Here is a 26056-nt window from a genome sequence, read left to right on the forward strand (position 1 = left end):
GGAAGGAAGGGAGGCACCCCTTCCCAGGCTCACAGTTACACAAGCTTGTTTAAGATGCAGATGAACAGTCCTTGTGATGGACTGTTGTCAGACAGGACATCCTAGCATCAATTATGCTGAAACAACAATGACAAAAAAATCGCTATATTTAGTAGTCATTGTCTAATTTTCAAATGGCCTTTATTCAATAAGGCCAAATCAATGCTTAGTTCATTCAACTACTTATTCCATTTATGGATAAATTATCCTGGCAGAGCCATGGTAATGGAGTTTTGCTTGGAAAGAAATTGCTCCATGTGAAGCTGGTGTGTGTGTGTGTGTGTGTGTATGTGTGTGCACATGTGTTCATGTTCAGTATGGCCCATTTATAATGGCAATTCTTAGGGCTTGTGTAAGGAGAAGATCAAAACAATTTCTTGTGCCTTATGACAGCAAGTATGTGGTTTCAGCGAATACTCTGACATATGCTTCAGTGGGTTCAAACATTTTTTTGTTGTTTACTGAGAAACATCTTGAGCTTTCCCCTAAGACCAGCGCAACTGGTTTCTGTGCTACAGTCTTTGAACCAGAATGGAAGGTTAGCTACTAAGTTGTTCCTCACAAAAGGTTAAGTCAGTCTTCTTTAAAAAAAAAATTCTTTTTACATTTGATTGGGGGTCTTAATGATTCACAGTCAAGTAAAATGAAAAGAGGAGATGCTCTTCAATAAATAGTGATGGGAAAATGGTTAGTTACATGCAAAAGAATAAAACTGAAGGGAATGGGAGCTAGCTTAAGCTCACCATGGGAGAGGCACTGGGGCTGAGTCCAGGTACCACACAGGAACACTGTGGATAGCACCAGGGAAAGCTCTTTCGATGGTGCAGCTGTGTTGTGGTTATCTTTTCTCTCTGTTTCTGTCTCTCCTCTCCTCTAGCATTCTCTCTCTCTCTCTCTCTCTCACTCAAATCAAATCAAATAGAATAAAATAGAAAATAAGGCTAGGGAATAAGCTCAGTGGTACCACGCTGAATTAATTCTTCAGTGTTTCATAAAGAAAACAAAAACAAAAACTGGATTACTCTCTCACACAGTGTATGTACAAAGTGAACTCACAATGAATGACATATTTGGATGTTAGCCCTGAAGCCATCAAGTGCCTAAAAGAAAACGTAGGGAATATACTATACAAGACTGGCTTCAGTGGTATCTTCAGAGATTTGAAGCCAATGGCGAAGAAAGAGCAAACAAATGAGACCATATACAACTAAGAAAATTCTGCATAGTCTAAGAAACCATCGTCAGGGAGGCAGCGGTAGCGCAGCGGGTTAAGCACACGTGGCGCAAAGCACAAGGACCGGCTTAAGGATTCCAGTTCGAGTCCCCAGCTCCCCATCTGCAGGGGAGTCGCTTCAGAGGCGGTGAAGCAGGTCTGCGATGTCTATCTTTTTCTCCCCCTTCTCTCTCCTGTCTTCCCCTCCTCTCTCCATTTCTCTCTGTTCTGTCTATCAACGATGACATCAATAACAACAACAATAATAACTACAAAAACAATGAAGAACAAGGTAACAAAAGGGAAAATAAAAAAATTAAAAAAATATATTAATAAAAATTTTAAAAAGAAGCCATCATTAAAACAAAAGGACATCTTGCTAAATGAATGAGAATATCCACAGACTACACATTTGACTAAGGGTTAATATCTAACACAGAAAACTCACAAACATAGCAACAGTCTAAACCACCCCCCCCCAGCTCCCCATCTCACCAAAAATGGGCAGAAAAGCTGAACTATGTCCCAGATAAGATGTACAGATGACTCACTGAAATAAGAAAAAGGTGCATTACTGGGGCAGGGGAAGTAACTCATGAAGAGTTCATTTCTTACATATCCAAGACTCTGGGTTCAAGCCCCAGTGCATACGAAACAAGAAAGACAGGAGGGGCCCAGTGGTGGTGTACCTGGCTGAGTGCAAATGCTACAATGCACAAGGACCCAGGTTCAAGCACCTGGTCCCCACCTGCAGGGAGAAAGCTTCACGAGTGATGAAGCCAGTGGTCTGCAGATACCTCTCTCTCCCGCTCTGTCTACCCTCCCCTCTCAATCTCTCTCTGTCTCTATCCAATAATAAATAAAATAAAATAAAATAAAATATTTTTAAAAAAAGAAAGACAAGAACAGATAGAATATCATAAGTGGTGGTGTGGTCCTCTGACCTCTCTTCCTCTCTCTCTCTCTCTGTCAAGCACATAATAAAAATGCTAATTACCATGGATATGTAAATCAAAATTAAATGATGTGTATGGGATGGGAAGAAGAAGATTCAATGGAGGACTAGCTTTGGTGGTGGTCATGGTGTGATCGCATACAATAATAGATGTGTGAAACTTCTAAAACATGGAGTCTTGTAAATAACACCTCAATAAAAAGGAAACAAACAAGGCCATTTAAGGGGCCAGGTGATGGTACTTTCACTAGCATATCCATCTTATCATCTGCAAAAAACCAGGTTTCAAGAGCCAGTTCCTGCAATGCTGCAGGTGCCATTTCCAAACCCCCCCCCCCCATTCCGCTCTGATTCTCATTGTCACTATCAGAAAAAAAAAAAAAAAAGAAAGAAAAGAAAAGAAAGGAAGAAAATGATCATCAGGTTCAATGGAGTAGTTTAGACACTAAGCCCCACTGGTAACCCTGGTGGAATACAGTTGTTATGTGGGATACACAGTACTTGGGCTCAGTTGTTAGCTAGTAATTGATAGAGTCTAAGTGGCATGAATTTGTGATTATCTTTCAGTCATCCTTCCTAGCCGACTGAATCCACATGGATCCCAGTCACTTTCAAAGCCAGCAACAAGCAGCTCCTGACAGCTTTCAAGCTGACGCTGTTGACTGGCTACGGAAGAAGGGCAAACGCTAGAAGAAGTCATGACATTTAGTTCTATTACAGTCTCCTTCAATCTGTGACCTTTTTCTCCACTTTCCTTTCTTCTTCTTCTTCTTTGTTACCCTGATGTTTTTGAATAGTACTTGTCAGATATTTTGTAGAATGTCCTCAATTTAGACATGTCTGACATTTTCTCATGAAAAAACCCAGGCTATGAATTTTGAAAAAAAAAAAAAAAGACCACAGCAGTGATGTCCGCTGTGTCACACGATACTGGGGCCTGTATTACAGATGTGACTTATTACTAATGATATTAACATGGATCCCTTGGTTAAGGTGGTGTCTGCCAGATTTCCCTACCACAATTTTTTTTTTCTTTCTATAAAATGTGGGACTTTTGGCCTACAGTTTTATTGAGCTATACTATACAAGGCAAATGTAAAATGTGTATCTTTACAATGTACAATACAATATCTTAGAATATGTACACATTGTAAAGTGATCATCACAATTAATCTCATTATCCATTAGAGTTTCATCCTTTATTAATAACTTTTGCTTTTTGTTCTTTAGGTCTCATCTGTGAGTGAGAGTAGTCACTATTTACTCTCTTTTCTTTCTGGCCTAATTTGCTAAAACATGCTTTACTCACGCTAAATGTTTTAAAGAGTTGTTCCACTTAATTTCCATACTACCAGGTTTTCAGAAGCTCTTGTTTAAATTTTATTGTAAAATGATAGACTACATAGTTGGTATGCTATTGATGTTTTTGAAAGTATTGAAGTTTATTTTTGACTTGATTTATAAACTACTTCTGTAAACATTTCAGGCATGTTTGAAAATTATCCTCTTCATGTTTTACCTTCTCCATTTCCATGTCTATGATACAAGATGAACAAAATCATCTAACTCCTTTGTTGTTTTTTTTTCCCCTTGAAAACTTACAAAATCAAGGACCAAACTGAAAACTATAAAAATGTTGCATTTGTGCCTTTTGACAATTTTGCAAACTCATTTCGGGCTTATCTTGACACAGTAAATATGTTGGAAAGAAAGAAGGAAGGAAATATCTGTCCTTCCTGAAAATGGATTTGTTCCTACAGGGTAACAGGTGCTTAATCTTTTGCAAGGGCATAATCTTAGCCTTACAAAGGGGAAATGGGTAGATTGGAGGAGTAACAGTGACTCTGAAATGTTTGTTTGATTCCTTCAAGTTCTACTGACCTTCTCTCTATATTTACATAATTGAAACTGAACCCTTGGTGTGTGGGAAAACTTCCCTATGAAAACGCAACAGTCTTGGAATAAAAGAGGAATTGCAAGAATGAAGAAAATTTCTGGAATTCAGCTGTATCAAGAGTGAGAGATGGTACCAGCTCATTTTCCAGTAACAATTCAGTTGTATTTAGCATTGCAGATTCTTTTTTTAAATTTTTAAAAAAATATCTTCATTTTTTTATTATTGGATAGAGACAGTCAGAAATCGAAAGGTAAAGAGAAGATAGGGAGAGAGAGAGAGAAAGAGAGAGAGAGACATCTGCAGCCCTGCTTCACCACTCATGAAGCTTCCCCCTGCAGGTGGGGACTGGGGGCTTGAACCTGGGTCCTTGTGCACTGTAACACACGTTCCCAACCAGGTGCACCACCACCTGGTCCTGGATTGCAGATTCTTTACCAAACAGACCCATGTGGAAGAGTGTGAAATTAGAAGGGCCTCATTTTTGCTATGTTAGTTATGTGACTTTGACCAAAGTGCTTGACCACTCTGATCTACAGATCAGATGTAAAGTTTACAGATGTAAAATGCTACCTATGTAAAATAATGATAGTAAGAAAAATGCTTACTGTTTATGTAAAATACTGCTACTGTTGGTATAAGATCATAGAGTGATATGCTTTTTTTTTTCTTTTTGGCCTCCAGGGTTATCGCTAGGGCTCGGTGCCAGCACTATGAATCCACTGCTCCTGGCATACATTTAAAAACATTTTTTTAAAGTTTTTAAAAAAAATTTATTTATTTATTGGATACAGACAGCCAGAAATTGAGAGGGTAGGGGGAGATAGGGAGAGAGACAGAGAGACACCTGCAGCCCTGCTTCACCACTCATGAAGCTTTCCCCTTGCAGGTGGGAACTGGAGGCTCAAACCTGGGTCCTTGTGCACTGTGACATGTGCGCTCAACCAGGTGCACCACACCCGGCTCCTCATTTCTTATTGGATGGGGCAGATAAATCGAAAGGGGAGAGGAAGATAGAGGGAGAGTAGGATAGACACCTGCAGACCTGCTTCACCACTTGTGAAGTGTCCTCCCTGCAGGTGATGATATGTTAATTCCCAGCACCTGCCGTGTTAAAAGATCTTGAGTAGGGAAGTTTAGAATTGCTGTAATTGTTTTGCTTACAAAGAGGTTGTAGGCCCTCCACAGAACTAATAATAGCTGGAAAGACTTTTTCTTGTTACTGCTAGTCAATTTTTAGCAGGTATATCCTTCCATATATGTCATCCAGTTGAGTTAAAATAAGTCAATGAGGGAGTCGGACAGTAGCGCAGTGGGTTAAGCATGGGTGGCGCAAAGCACAAGGACCAGCGTTAGGATCCTGGGTCGAGTCTCCGGCTTCTCACCTGCAGGGATTCTCTTCACAAGACTGTAAAGCAGGTCTGCAGGTGTCTTTCTCTCCCCCGTCTTCCCCTCCTCTCTCCATTTCCCTCTGTCCTATCTAACAACGATGACATCAGTAACAATAATAACTACAACAATAAAAAACAACAAGGGCAACAAAAGGGAAAATAAATAAACATAAAAAATAAAAAATTAAAAAATAAGTAAATGAATGTATTTGATAGAATGTCTTATTTCACAAGGGAATTTTATGAAGAACTCAATTTCACATTCTTATACCTCTCTTAAATTTGGCTTATGCATCTGTCTTGTCTTCCAAATTGAAAATGTGATGACCTCAGTAGAATGGTCCTCAGTCTTAGCTCTCTCCCTCTTTTTTAGTATGTCTTTCTGTTCTTGTTGAGTATGTTTTCCAGAAGCTAGAAAGCTCCAAACTCTATAACCAAATATTAATATATATATATATATATATATATATATATATTATTAACCAATGAGAAAAAAAAAAAGCAGAGTATCACTCTGGCACATGTATCACCAGGGGCTGATTCCAGGATCTCGTGTTTGAGAGTCCAATACCTTATTTACTATGTCATCGCCCTGGCCACCCAAATGTTTTTGTCCTTTATGTTCTATATGCAAATCGGTTTTCACCAATCTATTATAGTAGGGTTTTCTGGCGCTGTTTGGCTGATGCTGGTAAAAAACAGTCGTGGAAATCTTATTTTTCCTTTGTCTTCTTTTTTTCACCCCACTGCCTTTTTTTCTTTCTTTTTCTTTTCCTGTACAGTTCTCCAATGTCGAACCACTCGAACCACTTGCTTCCTCAGTGTAGGGAGGAGGCTGAGCATGGGGTGGCAAGCCATCTTCTTGATGGTGACCCAAAACAGTTTGACGGTGTTACTTAAGGGATCACTTTTGTACACCCTGTCCTTCTCCAGCTTTTCCAATAATTGATAATAGTCCCAATGACTCATGACAAAATTCCTTTGTCCAGAGTAGCTAGATTGCTAATTTCAGAAACTTAAGTCTGTGGGCAGAATCTATGTGATACTAAAAAATGATTTTACCAAAAAAAAAAAAAAAAAAAAAAGAAAGTAAATGACTTTACATTTAATAGAGGGAAAAAGACGATAAAAATAACTAAGTAAAGACACTGGAACGATAGCAATATTTATCTCAGAAATACAAAGTTGGAAAGGGAGTTGTGACGTGCAGGAGATGATAGACTGACAATTTTAAATAGAGACGGGCTCTGATGAGCTGACGTTTCATATCTATTATGTCAGTCATGTATAAGGTCCTGGTAGACTCACTGTGTTAAAGCACAATTATCCTAATACTTCTTTTCTAAAGAAATTTCCCTGTGCGATGCTCTTTTCCAACTGCGGGCAGTCACATTGTTTACCCACAGCAAACATGGCGGAAAAGGCTTCAGCACGACACGCCCCTCGATAATGATGGCCACGGCACTTCCGGCATTTGCCCTCACCAAAGATGGCGGCCGGTCACCGTGTTGACTGATCTCGCCTGGAACAAAGATGGCTCTTGTGGTACAGCTGCCCTAACCATCTGGATTCCGGTCGCATTTATTTTTTATTCAAAAAACAATTTTTTTTTTAAAAGATACGTGTTTGCAGACGTAAGTAACAAGAAACTGGAAACTCCCGTCTCCATCCCCCCCCCCCTTCTTCTTCTTCTTCGTGTGCAAGGTTCCGCGTCCATTTAGTGGCTTTGCATGGCTCTCCCCTGCAATTTCTCCCAACTTTTTTCGCGCCCCGGCTCAGGGTGATGGTGGCGGCGTCCTTCTTGTTCATTCATTGGACCGCAGGGCTGCAGGTGGCGGGGCAGGGAATTGAACCTGTGCCCGGGGCGCACCTGTCGCCTCCCACTTCCCTGAGGAGGGTGGGGCGCAGGGGGTGGGCTTCACCCTGGTTTTACTTTCTGCCCTTGACTGGGAAACCGTATTTGCTGCCCACCCCCCTCACCCTACTTGTTTACCCCCATGACAGCTCCATACATGTGGCTGCTGGCGTATTTGCTTGGAATAGACACGAGCTTCCAACCCTGTGTGTGCACACTGACCAAGACTGGTGTTGGGCCGTATTGAAAAAGAAAAAGGAAAAGGAAAAGGAAAAGGAAAAGGAAAAGGAAAAGGAAAAGAAAAAGAAAGTCTTTTCAGCGCTCCAAGCATGTGTGTCAGGCTGTATGCTATGATGGAGACTGGATTTTCTAAAAGAAAAGGGAATCTTGTGTTTATGCCTAAGGTTTTCTTTTGTCTTTCTTTCCTTCTTTTATTATTATTTTTTTTTAATTTAAATTTTCTTATATATTTTTATTTAGTATTTATTTATTTTCCCTTTTGTTGCCCTTGTTTTATTATTGTTATTGTTGATGTCGTCGTTGTTGGATAGGACAGAGAGAAATGGAGAGAGGAGGGGAAGACAGAGAGGGGGAGAGAAAGACAGACACCTGCAGACCTGCCTCACCGCCTGGGAAGCGACCCCCCTGCAGGTGGGGAGCCGGGGGCTCGAACCAGGATCATCACTCTGGTCCTTGCGCTTTGCGCCACGTGCGCTTAACTTGCTGCACTACCGCCTGACTCCCTATGCCTAAGGTTTTCTTAGAACTTAGACATAATTTTCTTTCTTTTTTTAAAACTTTTTTTTATTATCTTTTTGATTTATTGGATAGAGATAGCTAGAAAGTGAGGGGGTAGGGGAAATAGAGAAAGAAAGAGAGCCACCTGCAGCTCTGCTTCACCACTCGCAAAGCTTTTCCCCTGTAGGGTGGGACCCAGGGCTCGAACCTGGGTCCTTTCGCATTATAACGTGTGCGCTCCACCAGGTGTGCCACTGCCCAGCCCAGCCACATCACTTTCTTTTCTTGAGTCCTTTTGTTTCGGCACTCGGACCTCACATATGCACAGTTTCACTGCTTCAGCAGCCTCCTCCGCTCCCCATCCTGAGAGAGACAGACAGACAGACTGAGTGACCACACACCACACGGAAGGAAGCATACATTGTAGCGCCAGGACTTGAATCTGCACTGGGTACTTGGCAAGGCAATCGCCCTACCCAGTGAACTATCTTTCTGGCCTCATAGAATATACGTTTCTTGAAAGAGTAGAAGTCTTTTTCCTTTTAGGGGAGAAGAGCCTTAACTGTCCATTTTGGGGCCCCACTCCATTGATGATCAGGTTATGTGCCTATAATCTGAAGGGTCCCTCCCTTATTATTTATTTATTTATTTATTTATTTATTTATTACGGGAACACTGTTCAGCTCTGGCTTCTACTGGTGCCTGGGACTGAACCTGGGACTTTGGAGCTTCAGGCATGAGAGTCTCTTTGCATAACCATTATGCCACCTCTCCAGATTCAAAGGAGGTCTTGAAACTTTACATCAGGCTCAACCTGACGCTGTTGACTGGCTACGGAAGAAGGGCAAATGCTAGAAGAAGAACCATTATGCTGTCTACTCTCACCGCCTACATGCTTTTTAGGCTGTTTTTGTGCAGGGTGGGCATCTTGGATGAAGGCAGTGTTAGGATCAAACCATTATTTCTTTTCAAGTATGTTATAATGAATGTTGCTCCGTGACCTTTAGCAAAATAATAATAAAAATGATCTTTAAAGGGAGTCTCTGACCCAGCTTTTTTTTTTTTTTCTTTTCTTATCTCATGATGGAACAAGGAGTAGAGACCATCATTGTGTGCAAAGCAAAGCCAAAAAATAAAAAATAAAAAAAATTAGTATTCACTGTTGTTTGCTATGTTTGGACATATTCTGAAATGATCTGGCTGGGTCTAACCAAAACCACTTGTATTCAGCAGCATGGGCTGGTTCTCCTCTAAGGTTCAGAGATAGCCCTGACCTTCTGGAGCTAGTGTTGTAGGGACCTTACCTTTAGCGACTCATTAGTATTCCCGTAACTTAAACTACGATTTTTGTCTCTCCCAGGGAGAAATGGAGGCTAGAGACAAGCAAGTGCTTCGTTCCCTCCGACTAGAACTGGGTGCAGAAGTGCTGGTAGAGGGACTGGTTCTTCAGTACCTTTACCAAGAAGGGATCTTGACAGAAAACCATGTTCAAGAAATCAAAGCTCAAACCACAGGGCTCCGGAAAACGATGCTGTTGCTGGATATCCTACCTTCCCGCGGTCCCAAAGCATTCGATGCGTTCCTGGACTCCCTGCAGGAGTTCCCCTGGGTCAGGGAGAAGCTGGAGAAGGTACGGGAAGAAGCTGTAATAGAGTCACCTGCAGGTAGGCCTCGAAAAGATAACTTCTTCTTTTTTTTAATTTATTTATTCCCTTTCGCTGCCTTTGTCGCTTTATTGTTGTCATCGTTGTTGGATAGGACAGAGAGACATGGAGAGAGGAGGGGAAGACAGAGAGGGGGAGAGAAAGACAGACACCTGCAGACCTGCTTCACCGCCTGTGAAGCGACTCCCCTGCAGGTGGGGAGCCGGGGGCTCGAACCGGGATCCTTATGCCGGTCTTTGCGCTTTACCCGCTGAGCTACTGAAAAGATAACTTCTAATTGGCTCCCCAAATCACTGAGACTGTGTGTGCCCTTTGGGATTGAGGTCAGACTTTTAGGCTGGAAGGGGCCAGGGCAGAGGGAGAGTTAGCAGTTCCCCATGGTGGGTAAGGAGTTTGAACTGAAGGCAGGATGAGGGAGATGGGGTTAGGAAATGTAGGGAAGGAAGGAAGGGATTGAGAGAGGGAAGGAAGAAGGAAGGAAGGAAGGAAGGATGGATGAGCCATGATTAAGAGAGTAAGGAGGGGAGCTCAGAGAATGTGTTTAGAAATGCTTCCAGGGAAACTTGGCAAGTCACTTGAGAGGCAGGTTCTCAACTGAGAGCCAGGTGGTGTCTCTGCCCTTGGCATTGGCAGCCATTTGGAGAGTGCAGATGGGAAAGCAGGTCCAGTCCTTCTGATAACTTAGTCGCTGGTTGTGCGAAGCTCAGATTCTTGAAGGAGAGACAGCCTCTAGGAAGCCATGTCTTGCAGCAGTTCCCTGTGCTGTCTTAGATGGCCGAAGAGGATCATTTGGAAGGCTGGCTGGCTCTGTTTGCTTTTAGATGTTATTGATTTTAAAAATCTTCGTCTTTAGTTTGGCTTTGTTCAGACTCCCAGAGCATTTAATTTCATAAGTACAATAGTTTGGGCAAGGTCTTATTTGAATTTTAGAGAGTGCTAAGAAATTGTGGGGAAGAGAAATAGTCCTAATCCTCATCACAGACCCCTGCAAGCGTCAACCCGGCTTTGACCTAGCATGTTATGATCAGGCCCTCCTCAATCGCTATCGAACAGGCCATGGCCAGTGCGCCGCTATGTTCCATCGCTGGGGAGCCAGAGACGACCCGAACTGCCCCTGCGGCTCCAGACAGACTATGACCCACATAGTCAACGACTGCCACCTCTCCTCTCCAGATTCAAAGGAGGTCTCGAAACTTTACATCAGGCTCAACCTGACGCTGTTGACTGGCTACGGAAGAAGGGCAAACGCTAGAAGAAGAAGAAGAATGCTATTAGCCTGGCTAGAAAGGGCAGAAGATATGATATGAAGTACTGATTTCTTCTTGACTCCTCCTATGAGTTCTAGTGTGTACAGAGACTGAGAAGAGAGAACTGAGCTGGTTAAAAAGAGGGAAGAATTCATAGTTGGTTGGCAAGTTTTTACCAAATGTATGAAGTCAACAGTAGCTGAGGTTTCTGATAGCAATGACAGAACTTCTCTCACTCATGGGCCCAACATTTTGTTGTTTTATAAATACCAATACAACTGGTTAAAAAAAAGACAAACAACTATGGGGACTAGATGGTGGCACAGCCAGTTAACTACACATATCATATGTAAGGACCCAGGTTCGAGCCCTGCTCTCCATCTCAGAAGGTTTGCTTCACGAGTGATGAAGCAGGTATCTGTCTTTTCTCTCCCTTTCTATCTCTGCTCCCCTTTAAATTTCTCTCTGTTCCTATGAAGTACAACAGAAAGGGGGAAAAAAATAAAAGGAAAAAATGGCCGTCGGGAGCTGTGGATTCATAGTGCCAGTACCGAGCCTCAGTGGTAACCTTGGTGGCAATTAAAAACAAAACAAAACAAAACAAAAGAAAACAAAACAAAACAAAACAAACCAGCAACCAGTAATGAGCTGTAATAATACCTTTTGTCCTGTGGACCTCCTAATTTGACTGATTTCCCAGACCATGTGCATCAAGTAATCATTATTAATTCCTCTGTCTTTATTAATGATATATGTAAAAGTACCTGATCAGCATTAGAGAGTCTATTAATTTAGAAAGACAATAAAAATCTCTGGAAAAAGAAAAAGTATTTTTATTTTTTACTATGGCCAAATTTTAGGGAGTTCTGTCTTGGGCTTTTTGCAATACTGAAAATAGCTGACCTTTGAGGACCACAGGCTGTCTCAGTTTAGAACTTCTGTACTTATTTTGATATTCGTGGTGTGTGAACAAATAAAGTAGCCAAGCCATTCCTACCAGGCTACTGAAAGAAGAAAGAATGACGTCCAGTTGAGAAGATGATAAGAGAAGTATTCGGTGGCCATTGTCTGTTCTTGGTATTTGACTTAGAGGTTCCTCTTGGAAACACACAGATGGAAGCGTAACAGCCGAACGGAATGCCTGAGTTCGTAATCATTTCAGGGGATTACAAATATCACTATCATTGGTCGTTTTTAAAGGTGTTTAAGATTTATTCAGAGAACACTAAAAAAAAAAAAAAAAAGGTTTTTTTTTTTTTTTTGCCCAGTGGTGAAAGTTACAGAGAAGTTGAGGGGGAAAGTTGTTTTTGTTTGTTTGTTTGTTTGAAGCAAGCAGCGTGAAGCAGTGTGTAGTGTAGACTTGTGACATTGTGTTCACTCGGCCACACAGATGCTCGTCCCAGTAGACCTGGGCGGATAGTGTAGTTGGGCACTAGGCTGTACCACACGGCTTTCTGTGAGTCCACTCGCTTCCACTCGCACAGAATCAGCTCACTTCCCAGTTGTTCAACCACAAGGGACTGGGCTCTGAGGGAAGGAAAAAGCGCACAATGATGTTAAATTTAGGAAAGTTACATTTCCTCTAAGACTGGTTAATTCTGTGAAGGGGTCAATTGGGAAGAAAGATTTTCTGAGTGCTGAGAAAATGAAGTACTCTTCGTAGTGGATGCAGCTCAATAGAAGAGTGATTACTTCCTTCCCGGATCTAGGAGGTTCTAGTTTTGATTCCTGGTACCATCAAAAATAAATAGGCAGAAATAAGAATTCTTAGTTGCTTTACTTTTTGTTGAGTAACATTGCAACTGGAAGATAAATATGAGGAAAAGGGAGTTTCATTGACATAAGTCTCTCTATATCTTTTGCAGCATCAAATAAATAAGTAAGCTCACTTATAAAATAGTGTTCATGGGGCCAGATGGTGGTGCACCTGGTTGACATGTTACAGGGCACAAGGACCCAGGTTCAAGCCCCCCAGTCCCCACCTGCAGGGGGAAAGCTTCATGAGTGGTGAAGCAGGGGTGCAGGCGTCTCTCTGTCGGTCTCCCTCTCTATCACCCCATTTCCCTCTCGCTTTCTGGCTGTCTCTATCCAATAAATAAATAAAGGTAATTAAAATAGTGTTCATTATTTGTTGAACATTTAAAGGAAGATTCCAGGATACAAATGAGATGTTGAGAATAATGGTACCATGAACACGTGTATCCCCATGACTCAGTTAAAAGCAAGAAGTGCCAAGCCAGAGAGATGGGTAGTGGTAATGAACTGAACTTGCAGGTGAAGGCTCCCAGGGTTGATCCCCAAAAGCCAGAGCTGAGCAGTCCTCTGTTTGAACTCAAACATTTGAAAATTTACCATTACCTCTAAGGACCCCATAGTGCCTCTCCTCAAAATTAGCTCAAACCCAGTTCCTGCTCATCAATAAATTCCTGATTAGGCGGCCAGGTGGTGGCACACCTGGTTGAGTGCACATGTTACAGTGTACAAGGACCAGGGTTCAAATCCCTGGACCCCACCTGTAGGAGAAAGCTTTGTGAGTGGGGAAGCAGTGCTGCAGGTGTCTCTCTGTCTCTCTCTCTGTCTCTCTCTCTCTCTCTATCATCCCCTTCCCTCTCCATTTCTGCCTGTCTCTATTCAGTAAGTAAATAAAAATAAAAACATTAAAAAAGAGTATTCGTTTAAAAAAATTCTTGATTAAGAGCTTGCTATTCCCTTCCTCACTTTGTAGTTTTTCATCTCCTAAAAATAACTTTTAAAATTCTCATCTTTTAAAAAAAATTACTTAATTTATTTATTATTGGAAAGAGAGAGAGAAATTGAGAGGGGAAGGGGAGACAGAGAGGGTGAGAGACAGAGAGACACCTGCAGCCCTGCTTTACCACTCGTGAAGCTTTTCTTCTGCAGGTGGGGACCAGGGGCTTGAACCTGGGTTCTTGCACACTGTAGTGTGAGTGCTTAACCAGGTGCGCCACTGCCTGGCTCCGCTTAACCAGATGTGCCACTCCCTGGCACCCTAAAATTCTCATCTTATGAAAGGGCTACTATATCATAAAATTTAGGTCTATTTTAATCTATTTTATGTATGTGGGAGGAAGGTGTGGAGAAAATAATATTTCAAAAGACTTATTCATTAACAGCCTCCTTTTATTTGAAACTTTACATGTTATGTGTTTCATTGGATTGCTGTTTTTTTAACTCTAGAATTTTATTGGAATGTAGTTAATTGGACACCTGCTTTGTTTGTTCAGCATCCTGACGAGAGCATCAGAATTGAAATCCTTTCCAATTTAATGTCCCTGTGAAAATGCAAGTGAAACTCGAGGCCTTTTTCTGCAGCTCATTATGTTTCTTCAGTGTTGTAATGGGGTGATTTTAATAAACCTTGAAATAGCCCCACTTGTATTTAAAATTTTATTATTATTATTTATTTTCCCTTTTGTTGTCCTTGTTTTTTATTGTTGTAGTAGTTGTTGTTGTTGATGTCGTTGTTGTTAGATAGGACAGAGAGAAATGGAGAGAGGAGGGGAAGACAGAGAGGGGGAGAGAAAGACAGACACCTTCAGACCTGCTTCACTGCCTGTGAAGCGACTTCCCTGCAGGTGGGGAGCCGGGGGCTCGAACCGGTATCTTTCCGCTCATCCTTGCGCTTTCAAATACATTTTTGAATTTGGAGGAGCTGAGCTATATGAAAACGTGTCAATGTATGTGTAACCTCTCTGGCCTGCTCCCCGTTTTGGTTGTAACTATCTCTTGATTTGTGTCAGCCTGGTGAGCTCTCAGGCCTTAAGAACAAACAGAACAGCATGGGCTTCTTCCGCCCATGGATCTTACCTTTTCCAGAGTGACCTGATTTTATTTGATTTAATTTTTTTCTTGGGGTGGGGGGTGATGGTGCAACATAACAAATCCCAAGGACCTGAGCAAAGATCTGGGTTTAAGCCCCTGTTCACCACCCGCAGGGGGGGTCGCTTCACAAGTGTCGAAGCAGGTCTGAAGGTGGATCTCTTTGCCTCTCTCCATCTTTACCTCCCTCTCCTCTCCCTCCCTCTCTCTCTCTCTCTCTCTCTTTTTCCTTCACGGTTATCACTGGGGCTTGATGCCTGTACTACAAATCCACTGCTCCTTGGGGCCAATTTTTCCTCTTTTTTTTTGTGTATAGTAATATTATTATTATTATTTAAATTTATTTAAGAAAGGATAAATTAACAAAACCATAGGGTAGGAGGGGTACAGTTCCACACAATTCCCACCACCCAATCTCCATATCCCACCCCCTCCCCTGATAGCTTTCCCATTCTCTATCCCTCTGGGAGCATGGACCCAGGGTCATTGTGGGTTGCAGAAGGTAGAAGGTCTGGCTTCTGTAATTGCTTCCCTGCTGAACATGGGCGTTGACTGGTGGTCCATACTCCCAGTCTGCCTCTCTCTTTCCCTAGTAGGGTGGGTCTCTGGGGAAGCTGAGCTCCAGGACACATTGGTGGGGTCTTCAGTCCAGGGATGCCTGGCCGGCATCCTGATGACATCTGGAACCTGGTGACTGAAAAGAGAGTTAACGTACGAAGCCAAACAAATTGTTGAGCACTTTTTTTTTTAAAGCCAGCAGTACCCAGTATTCCTAGGTGGTCTTCCATCCAAGTACTAATCAGGCCCGACCTTGCCTAGCTTCCGAGATCAGGTGTGTTCAGGGTGGTATGGCCATAGACCTTTATTTTTATTTATTTATTTATTTATTTTATTGGCTAGGACAGAAAGAAACTGAGAGGGATGGGGGAAATAGAGAGGGCGAGAGAAAGACACCTGCAGACCTGTTTCACCACCCGTGAAGCGACCCCCCTGCAGGTGAGGAGCCGAGGGCTCGAACCGGGATCCTTACGCCGGTCCTTGTGTTTCGCTCCACGTGCCTTTAACCCTCTGCGCTACAACCTGACCCCCATAATATGTGATCTTAACCAGGTGGGCCACCGCCTGGTACACCGTCCCCGGCGCCCCCCACCCCCATTTTTTCTGTCTTATCCAATAAAATGGAAAAAAATGGCCACCAGAAGTGGATTCATAGTGCCGGCACTGAGCGACAAGGATAACCCTGGAGACAAGAAAAAAAAATGTTCTTTTCTCGTTTTTGTTCTTCTTAGAAACCTTGGTTTCTCCTATATTTGTGAGTTTTTGTGTTTTGCATTTAGATTTTGAGTGGTCTCAAAGGCCTCGCTTGGTAATTGAATCTAGCTAGTCATTGTTTATGTTCTCGATGAGATTTTTTTTGACAAGAATCAACTTGTATCTTGATCTTCTTTATCTCCCTACCCTTGCCCCAGCAAATCCCAAAGTATGAAAAGCATTTAAAACAAACAAACAAAAAGAACCCCTACATTAAATGTTTGATTCTCTCAGAATCTGCCTAGGTGACTGTTCTCCTGATGCCTATTAAAAAAAAAAAAAAGTCTGTGGTCCGGGAGGTGGCACAGTGGATGGAGCATTGGACTCTCAAGCATGAGGTCTTGAGTTTGATCCCCGGCAGCACATGTGCCAGAGTGATGTCTGGTTCTTTCTCTCTCTCCTCCTATCTTTCTCATAAATAAATAAATAAATAAATAAATAAATAAATAAATAAAATATTAAGAAAAAAAGTCTAAGATGTTGATGAAGAATTGATGTTGCATTTTTTTTTTTTTTTTTCACTCGGAGAAGGACTTACACTTTAAAGGAATTCTGGTGACAAAATGACTGCTTGGCATTGTGAAAGGACTATTCACAGTGCGTCCTTTCCTGGCCGGTAGACTAGAGCATCCTGGAACCCTCTCGGGGGCTCAGGTAGGAGGTGAGCACAGAGCTGAACCTGGGTGAAGGTGGCATGTGTCCACCTTCCTGCTCCTCCCAGGCCCTGCTGCTCTGACTGTCTCTCTGCAGTGCCTCAGCTCCTTGACTTCTAGGGGAGAAGTTTATACACAGCCCTGGGCTTATCAGCTGGCAGAACTTATATCATATAAGTGACTCCAGGGCCCCAGGACATCCTGTTCCACCATGCTGGCCCTTGTGATGGGATGGGACTCTGTCATGATCCCCCCCCCACACACACACACTGTTAGCCTGGCATCCCTGCCTTTTACCAGGTTTGGGAGGTAAAGTGTTTTCTCTCCTCCCCAAGCTAGATGGCAGCTGTATCTTCTCTCTGGCAGCTGGCAGCTGGCAGCAGGCAGGTAGCTGGGAACAGGGCTCTCTGCCTCTGACACTGCAGCAGACAGCCTCACTGTTGAACCTGCTGTCCTGGACTTGATGCCTACCTCCACCTTGCCTGAACTTGAGCTGGCCCTTGCCCTGGCCTCTGTGGCTGCCCTGTCTGGAGCAACACTCCTGGCAGGCCTGTTTCCCTCTACCCAGAGGCTTTGGAACTCAGCCTGTGCTCCTTGGAGCTGCCCTTGCTCGACCAGGCGGAGCACACCAGCTGCTGTCTCAGAATATACTCTGGTTCTGAGGCCATGCCTGCATGATCTGAGATCAGTGAGCAACAGTGGAAGAACTGTTTGCTGCTATTGTTTTGCTTTGAGATAGAGATAAGAGAGACGGGGCGGGGGGAGACAGCATAATGGTTCTGCAAAGAGACTCTCCTGCCTGAGGTCCCAAAGTCCCAGGTTCAATCCCCTGTACCATCAAAAGCCAGAGCTGAGCAGTGCTCTGGTAAAATAAATAAACAAGGGAGAGGGAAAGAGACATAATGCAGTGTCGGGGGGGGGGGCAGGCTTAAACTGTGCTGCTCACATAGTAAAGTCGTAGAGTATCCAAGGGAGCGATTTTGCTGGCCTGGAAAGCGTCCCCCCACACCCCACCCCCTAATGTGGCACTAGAGAGTGAACTCAGGTGTCGTACTTGTGTGATAATGCTGAGTGACTTCCCGGACCCATTTTCTCCCCCTCCCATGGTTGCTGTTACTACTCTCATTATTATTATTATTATTATTATTATTATTGTCAGTGCTATTACTGTTGTTACTGTCAGATTCGGGATATTAGTTAGAGGATGAGAGACAAGGAGAGAGAGAGACAGAGGAGAAGCCACAGTGCTGCTCCACCACTCAGGAAGTTTCCCCTGAGCACGGTGTTTTTTCAGGCCGTGCCTGGGGCAGTAGGGAGCTTAAATCCAGGCCCGTAGGCGCGACAGAGATGCGCCCTACCAGATGAACTATCTCCTAGTGCCCTCGTAGTTTTGGGGGGAGGGAGAGATGGGTAGCAGGGAGGAGTGATACCGTAGCACTGCTCTGTCATCCATGGAGTTCCCTGGGTGCCGTCTGTCATGCTAGAGTTTAAACCCCAGGCCTCACACACAGAGGGCGTGTGCCTATTGAATAGACCGACCATCTCCCAGCCCGCAGATGATAGAACTGGTAACAGGTTTATTGGATTTCTAGCCTAGGCTTCCTTCCTTCTCTCCTTCCTTCCTTCTTTCCTTTATATATTTCCCCTTATTGGGAGGATTAATGGTTTACAGTCGGTGGTGAAGACAGGAGTTGGTAAATGTGTAACATTTCTCAGTTTTCCGCCTAACTCTCCAAAGCCCCCACCTAGGTCCTCCTACGCCATCCTGTCCCAGGACCTGAACCCTCCCTCCCACACCTCCGCCCCAGAGTCCTTTGCTGTGGTGCAACACACCAAACCCAGTCCAAGTTCTGCGTTGTCTTTCCCCTTCTGGTCTTGTTTTTCAACTTCCATCTATGAGTGAGATCATCCCATACTCATCCTTCTCTTTCTGGCTTATTCCACTTAATATGATTCTTTCAAGCTCCATCCAAGATGAGGTGAAGAAGGTAAATTCTGCATTTTTTCATAGCTGAGTAGTATTCCACTGTGTATATAGACCACCACATACTCGGCCTCTCATCTGTTGTTGGACACCTGGGTTCCATGCGGGGTTTTAGCCACGCCTTGTAATTAGCTAGCCTGGTCCACGTGTGAGTGCGGTGTTGATCTCAGCTGGTCTTGCTCATGGTCTCTCCGACCACTCTTCCTGCTGCGGAGCTGAGCAGTGTTCACCTTGTGGTACCCCAGGCTGGGAACAGTGGGCTAGCGGGCACAGCCAGAGCTCTCCTTACAGTGACGACTGAGTCCACTTGGGCCCAGGGCTCTGTGTGTCCTCTGTGAAACTATCACGCATTTCCTGAAGACCAACCAGATGCCAGGCGCTCCATATTTAAAGACACGGCGGAGGACGTCCAGATCAGCTGAGGGACTTTATTCTTTTCTTCTCAGCAAATACTGAGTCAGCCATCCACGTGCCCAGCTCTAGGTGTCGGAGATTAGAGCATGAACAAAGCCCCTGCTCTTAGAGAGTCTGATGGGACCAGGCAAGGTGGGCAGAGAGGCTGCTGGGAAGAGAGCTAACTTCTGTGATGGAGTGGGTACACGGAGCAAGAGCCTTCGGATGAAGGGACCACGAGTGGAAAGGCACTCCAGTGGGGGTCCTCAGTCGCAGAGGCTTAGTCAGAGCCCGGGCCCCTCCGAGCCAGTCTGCCTGACAGAAGCTGGAGCCGCCTTGGGCACCAGCGCAGAGGCAGTGGCGGCTGTTTGGCGCGGGGTTTCCCTGAGTGCCAGGTGTGTGTACAGCTGTGTTCTTGGATGGTGGTTCCCCCCCATTATTTATTAACTTATTTATTCATTTATTCATTTATTTATTTTTGTCTGCAGGGTTATTACTGGGGCTCGGTGCCTACACTAGGAATCCAGTGCTCCTGGAGGCTATTTTTTTTTCCCTTTTGTTGCCCTTGTTGTTTATCGTTGTTGTTGTTATTGCTGCCATTGTTGTTAGATAGGACAGAGAGAGGAGGGAAAGACAGAGAGGGGGAGAGAAAGACAGACACCTGCAGACCTGCTTCACCGCCTGTGAAGCGACTCCCCCGCAGGTGGGGAGCCGGGGGCTCGAACTGGAATCCTTATACCTGTCCTTGCGCCATGTGCGCCCAACCCGGTGTGCTACCACCCGGTCCCCTATTATTTATTCATTTATTTATTTTTATTTTAAAGACTGACTGATTTGTTTTTATGAGAGAGTAAGACAGCAGAGCTAAGCTCTGGCATATGTGGTGCCCAGGATTAAACCTGAGGCTTCATCAGCTACAAAAGTCTTGCTTTCAACCTTCATGTTATATATATCCCTGACCACTTGAGCGGTTCTCAGAATGATTTGCGGTAACTTGTAGTTGTGGGATTGTATCATGCGTTGAGAATTTCTCCCCTTCCGCTTCCCTCCCCTACAACAGCCAGGTGAAAATGTTCTGTTGGCACCAGTATTTCCGTTGTAGCTTGATATATTTGTCTGTTCTCTTTGCCACAGAGAAACAGAGAAGAAGTCCTCATGCTTCAAACCTTCTGTGGACTCCATAATTTGGCTAGAATTTAGTGTTATTGATTTTACAGCCTTTGTCTAAATTTAAGTTCTCTTTCATTTAAAATCAGTCCCTGGGAGTTGGGCGGTAGCGCAGGTGGCGCAAAGCACAAGGACCGGCATAAGGATCCCGGTTCAAGCCCCCGGCTCCCCACCTGCAGGGGAGTCGCTTCACAGGCGGCGAAGCAGGTCTGCAGGTGTCTGTCTTTCTCTCCCTCTCTCTGTCTTCCCCTCCTCTCTCCATTTCTCTCTGTCCTATCCAACAAGGACGACATCAATAACAACAGTAATAATCACAACAATAAAACAACAAGGGCAACAAAAGGGAAAAAAATCAGTCCCCTTTTGTTCCTGTCCATGTAAAAGTGTTTGTATTTATGAAGGTCCTTTAAAAATTGCACAGCTGGCGCTGAGGAGACAGCATGATGGTTCAGTCAAAGACTTTTATATCTTAGGCTTTGAGGTCTCAGGTTCAGTCCCCAGCACCACACTAGTCAGAGCTGAGCAGTGCTCTGGTCTTTCTCTTCTGTGTCGTTTTCTCTCTCAATTAAATAAATAAATAAATATTTTAAAAATGCATAGCTTTTAAGTAAAAGTGAGTTAGTGTAAAGAAAAATGCAAGACAAAACAATGCTTCTGACCATATCATTAAAAAAATACGAAGATATTTTTCCTGTATTTTTTTTTTTACCTAAAAAGGGCATTGGGAGTTTGGGGCAGGAAGCATCACCTAATTGGCATAGCTAGAGAAGACAAACTCCCATATAGTTCAGATAGAAGCTACTCGACAGTTTTGCTCATTCAATTCATGCACAGTGGCTGGGAACGGGTTAAATTGATTAGGGAAACTGCCAGTGTAGCTGAACTGCTGTTTTCTTTGCATAACTACTAGGCTGTCTACCCTTGCCTGAACTGCTGAGTTTTCTAAGCAGCGAACATTGAATTGCTAATGTGCCAAAGTCAGTATGATGAAGACATAACCAAATATTCCAGAATTCTAGTTTGGGAGGGTCTCCCAGGCTGGTTTTCTATGAGAAAACTGAGTAAGTCAGCTTGCCTGTGGTCACACAGCTGGAACTCAGGCCTCTGGACTTTTGATTTAGGATTTTTTATACTGTTAAGTATTGGCTCCCCACTGGGTTTGAATGGACTCATTATCCTGTAATGTTATTCACTGAAATAGACTTAAAAAAAAAAAACCACTAAACTGAAACTTTTGTTTTGATTTTTTTGTTTTGTTATTGGATAGAGACAGAAATTGAGAGAGAAAAGGGAGACAGAGAGGAAGAGAGACAGAGAGACATCTGCAGACCTGCTTCACCGCCTGTGAAGTGACTCCCCTGCAGGTGGGGAGCCGAGGGCTTGAACCGGGATCCTTACGCCGGTCCTTGCGCTTGGTGCCACGTGCGCTTAACCTGCTGCGCTACCGCCCAACTCCCAGTTTTGCATTTACAAAGAAATTATTTATTTATTTATTCATTCCCTTTTGTTGCCCTTGTTTTATTGTTGAAGTTATTGTTGTTGTTATTGATGTCATTGTTGTTGGATAGGACAGAGAGACATGGAGAGAGGAGGGGAAGACAGAGAGGGGGAGAGAAAGACAGACACCTGCAGACCTGCTTCGCAGCCTGTGAAGCGACTCCCCTGCAGGTGGGGAGCCGGGGGCTCCAACTGGGATCCTCACGCTGGTCCTTGTGCTTTGCGCCACCTGCGCTTAACTCACTGTGCTACCGCCCGACTCCCTGTTTTGCATTTTTAAAAGAAATTTTCCAGGGCTTTTGGAGGTATGCTGAAATGACTTTTAGCTACACTAGCGTACTTTTATTAGTGGTGATTTTAATCATTTAAAAGCAGAACTTGATGGTTCAGGACTGTACTTTGTCAGAAGAGTTTCTCCCTCTCTTCTGCCAGGCTGACATAAAGGAAGAGCGGAATGCTTCTATCAAGTGTTTCCGGGACTGATGAAATAACACATCTGTTGGCAGCTAATCGCAGCTCTCTCTAGGAACAGTGGCCACGGGGCTGTTCTCCCCGGCAGGGATGCCTCCACTTCACTTGACGAAGAGAGCTGTGTTCTTTCTCATAGACATTCTCACTGTGACTGTCCGTCTCCAGTCTTCAGCATAGGAGCCGCATTAGTGACCATCAGACTTAAATTAGCTCCGTGGTTTCCCACCCTAGTGAAAAAAAAAAAAGCTGATATCCTGATTTTGCACCAGGCTCATTCACAGCAAAATCTGGGGAGATGGGGCCAGGGTTCTGGGCAGGGATATTAAATTCTCTCTCTCTTCTTCTCTCCCTCTCTCCCTGTCTCCCTCCCTCCTGAACACAACAGGCACATGCACACATGCAAACACACCCACATGTAGAAACACCTCACTAGGTTCCTGTATTTTGTGTTTGTTATTGTTGGAACTGGGCCACTTTTACTGCTCCCGTGTGAACTCTACCCCGTCCCTTTCAGATAGAGACAGAGGGGGGAGACACCACAGTACGAGGCTTCCCCTGGTGCTGTGCCACTGCTGTGTGGTGCTGGGTGTGCTGGAACTTGAACCTGGACCTTGCTCATGGCAAGTCATGTGCCCTACCCAGTGGGCTCTGCCTCTGGCCTTTCAGCAGTTTCTTTTAAAGTACAACCAAGGTTGAGAACCTGAGACTCTGACTAGGCAGTTAGGTGACCACCTCCTTTCTCACTCTCGGTTTGTCAAGTGTGCCTCTCAAAGCTGTCCACTTGCTTGAAGAGTTGTTCTTGTTTTTTTGTTTTTGTTTTTTTTGGGGGGTAGGTAGAAGGGTGGTATAAATAGAGATATAAAAGGACAAAAAGCTTTCATTTTAAACTTGCAGTCACACACACACATTTTTTTTTTTAATTTCCTTATTGGGGAATTAATGTTCTACATTTGACAGTAAATATAATAGTGTGTACATGCATAACATTTCTCAGTTTTCCATATAACACTGCGACCCTCACTAGGTCCTCTGAAGGAGCTGTATTCTACCCACCCCAGAGTCTTTTACTTTGATGCAATACGCCAATTCCAGATCAGGTTCTACTCACACACACACATTTTTAATTATTTGAATTTCATGAACAGTATTGCTCAAGAATTTCCAGAATTTTAGGTCTCATTCAGATGAGACTCTGCTACCAACATTAAAACCCATCAGAGATCTATGGGGATATCTATATCTATATATATGTGTGTGTGTGTGTGTGTGTGTGTGTGTGTGTGTGTGTGTGTATTTACAATTGATTCTCTTTTGCTCTCCAACTCTCTCTTCCTCTCTCTCTCTCTCTCTGTATACACGTGTGCATGCTGGGTGTCCATAAAGCAGACTCACCTGGAACATTTTTGAATTAACGGCTGAATTTGGCTTTGGGGAGTGTTCTCACTGTTTGGTAATACAAGCCACCCACAGTACTTTGTGCTCTGTAGATCAAGCTACATCCAAAAGGAGACAGAACCTGCCAGTGGAGAGAGACCTGGATGCTGCCCTCATATACAAAGTGAGCTGAAGATGGCTTGAGGGGGGACACAAGGCGGTGAGACCAATGGCCAGCTGGGAGACTGCTGAGTCTGTCTGCGCACAGTTTTGTTTGTAATTGAAAATAAATTTTAGTCTTTTCTGTGTCTTGCAAAGTACCTGGCAGGATATCAGTAAAATAAAAATCAAATATGTAGTGGGGACTTACTCTGTACCAGGCATCGTTTTTTGCATTTATTAATTCAGCTACTCTAATCACTATACGTAAGCAGCAAGATGTTATGCTTATTACCCTGATAAGAACATGGAGGCACAGAGATAGGAAGTCACTTGCTCAAGGTCATTCCACCTAGGAGATCCAGATTTAGACCTTAACACCCACTAACTCATAGCCTTTAAAAAAATCGTCCTTTTGGAGGTCAGGCGGTAGCACAGCGGGTTAAGCTCACAGGGCGTGAAGTGCAAGGATGGCGCCAAGGATCCCGGTTCGAGCCCCTGGCTCCCCACCTTGGGGGGGGGTCGCTTCACAGGCGGTGAAGCAGGTCTGCAGTGTCTATCTTTCTCTCCCCCTCTGTGTCTTCCCCTCCTCTCTCCATTTCTCTCTGTCCTATCCAATAACAATAACAAGGGCGACAAAAATGAAAAAAATGGTCTAAAGGAGCAGTGGATTCCTAGTGCAGGCACTGAGCCCCGGCAATAACCCTGGAAGCAAAAAAAAAAAAAGAAAAGAAAAATAAGCTTTCTCGGCTCAGCATAGAGCTAGCTTATCATGACCTTTTCTGTGAGAAGCTCTAAGTTTGATTGGATGGTACCCTGTGCCTCTCTCAAAACAATGTCAGCAGTTTCTCAGAGTTCTCTTTTCTCTCCTTCTAATTCTGGTAACCTCTGGCTGCTTCAGAGGCCCCGTCTTTGCCAGTTGTTTACCAGTCTTCATTCTTTCTGTCCTCTCCCCACTCCTACCCCTAGACACACACCCTTGGGGGCCTTTCCTGTCTACTTTTTCCTGATGATTTTCAAGAGGCTAATCCCAGTTTGGTATTTCTCTCTCCACCTTCTCTCACTTTGGCTTTATTTTTTGGAGTGGGAATGAGTCCACTGTGAAGCCATATGGAATCAAGGACCAGAGGCCCTAGGTTGCCCAGATTTAACTTGAGAGCAAACAAACAAACACACCCCCACTAAATCCCCTTAACTGTGAACTGATATGAGCAGATACTCAGTGTTTCTCTGGCCGTCTTGAAACAGGAATCAAGTCCCACCTTAGCAACTCTTAAAACGATCTGTCTAAAGCCAACAGTTTCAATAACCAGCTTTTCTGGTGCTGCAGCTTCAGAGTTTAGCCAAACACTTAGCAAGGTAGCTTTGCCTTTTTATGGGTACAGTTCAAACTTGTAGGCTGCCTCTGCAGCTAGCTGCAGGAATGTTTGCCTTCACTTAATTTTAATAGGCAGCTGTGTTTATACTTGTGGCTCAGTTTGAACAGTAAAGAGTGCATGCAGAGGGTACCCCCCCCCCAGGGTGGGAGTGGAAGATTGGACTTTGTACTTTTCCTAAAGGAAAATTTTAACTGGGGAGGAAGTGTAACTTCTGGAAGAAAAATCAGGGCAGGTTTTTTAGTCCTAGGCTTTATTTTTGTTAAAACTATCAGAGAAATCTTAACTCCCTTGTAAGAAGTGCCAAGTAGACAGTTCCTGGAAATGTTCGTGTGCTATTTATGCACCATAGCAGAGAGGGTGGTGACACTTACCAAAATAATACTGCTGAAATGTTGTAGCAAGTGACAAACAAAGCCGTGTGTGTGTGTGTGTGTGTGTGTGTGTGTGTGTGTGAGAGAGAGAGAGAGAGAGAGAGGGCCTAAATGTAAGGCTTTTCTTTTTGCCTCCAGGGTTATTGCTGGGGCTCGGTGCCTGCACTACGAATCCACTGCTCCTGGAGGCCATTTTTTCCATTTTGTTGTTGTTGTTGTTGTTGTTGGATAGGACAGAGAGAAATCAAGAGAGGAGGGGAAGACAGAGAGAGGGAGAGAAAGATCGACACCTGCAGACCTGCTTCACAATTTGCGAAGCGATTCCCCTCGCAGGTGGCAAGTTGGGGGCTCGAACCGGGATGTTTGTGCTGGTCCTTGTGCTTTGCACCATGTGTGCTTAATCTGCTGTGCTACTGCTCGACACCCTCCTTTTTCTTTAAAAGTTACTTATGGTTAGTAAC

General features: G+C 43.9%; 1 protein-coding gene across 6 annotated transcripts in view; it reads left to right on the plus strand.

The window, feature by feature from the left end:
- The first annotated feature begins 6958 nt into the window (after window positions 1-6958).
- The window catches only part of CRADD (CASP2 and RIPK1 domain containing adaptor with death domain), a 251414-nt gene continuing 232316 nt past the window's right edge, over window positions 6959-26056 (plus strand). For 2 of the 6 annotated variants that reach the window (XR_009550877.1, XM_060195538.1), the window contains exons 1-2: window positions 6970-7126; window positions 9446-9749. Coding sequence is in view for 5 of the 6 variants with exons in the window: in XM_060195538.1 (XP_060051521.1) it covers window positions 9452-9749 (298 nt within the window). In the remaining variant the exon portion in view is untranslated. Of the gene's footprint in view, window positions 7127-9445; window positions 9750-14241; window positions 14553-23782; window positions 25076-26056 lie in introns of those variants that run through there. The other 4 variants (XM_060195539.1, XM_060195540.1, XM_060195542.1 and 1 more) reach the window with 4 other exon arrangements.

The sequence above is a fragment of the Erinaceus europaeus genome, chromosome 7, assembly GCF_950295315.1.
Source record: "Erinaceus europaeus chromosome 7, mEriEur2.1, whole genome shotgun sequence".
Lineage (NCBI taxonomy): Eukaryota > Metazoa > Chordata > Mammalia > Eulipotyphla > Erinaceidae > Erinaceus > Erinaceus europaeus.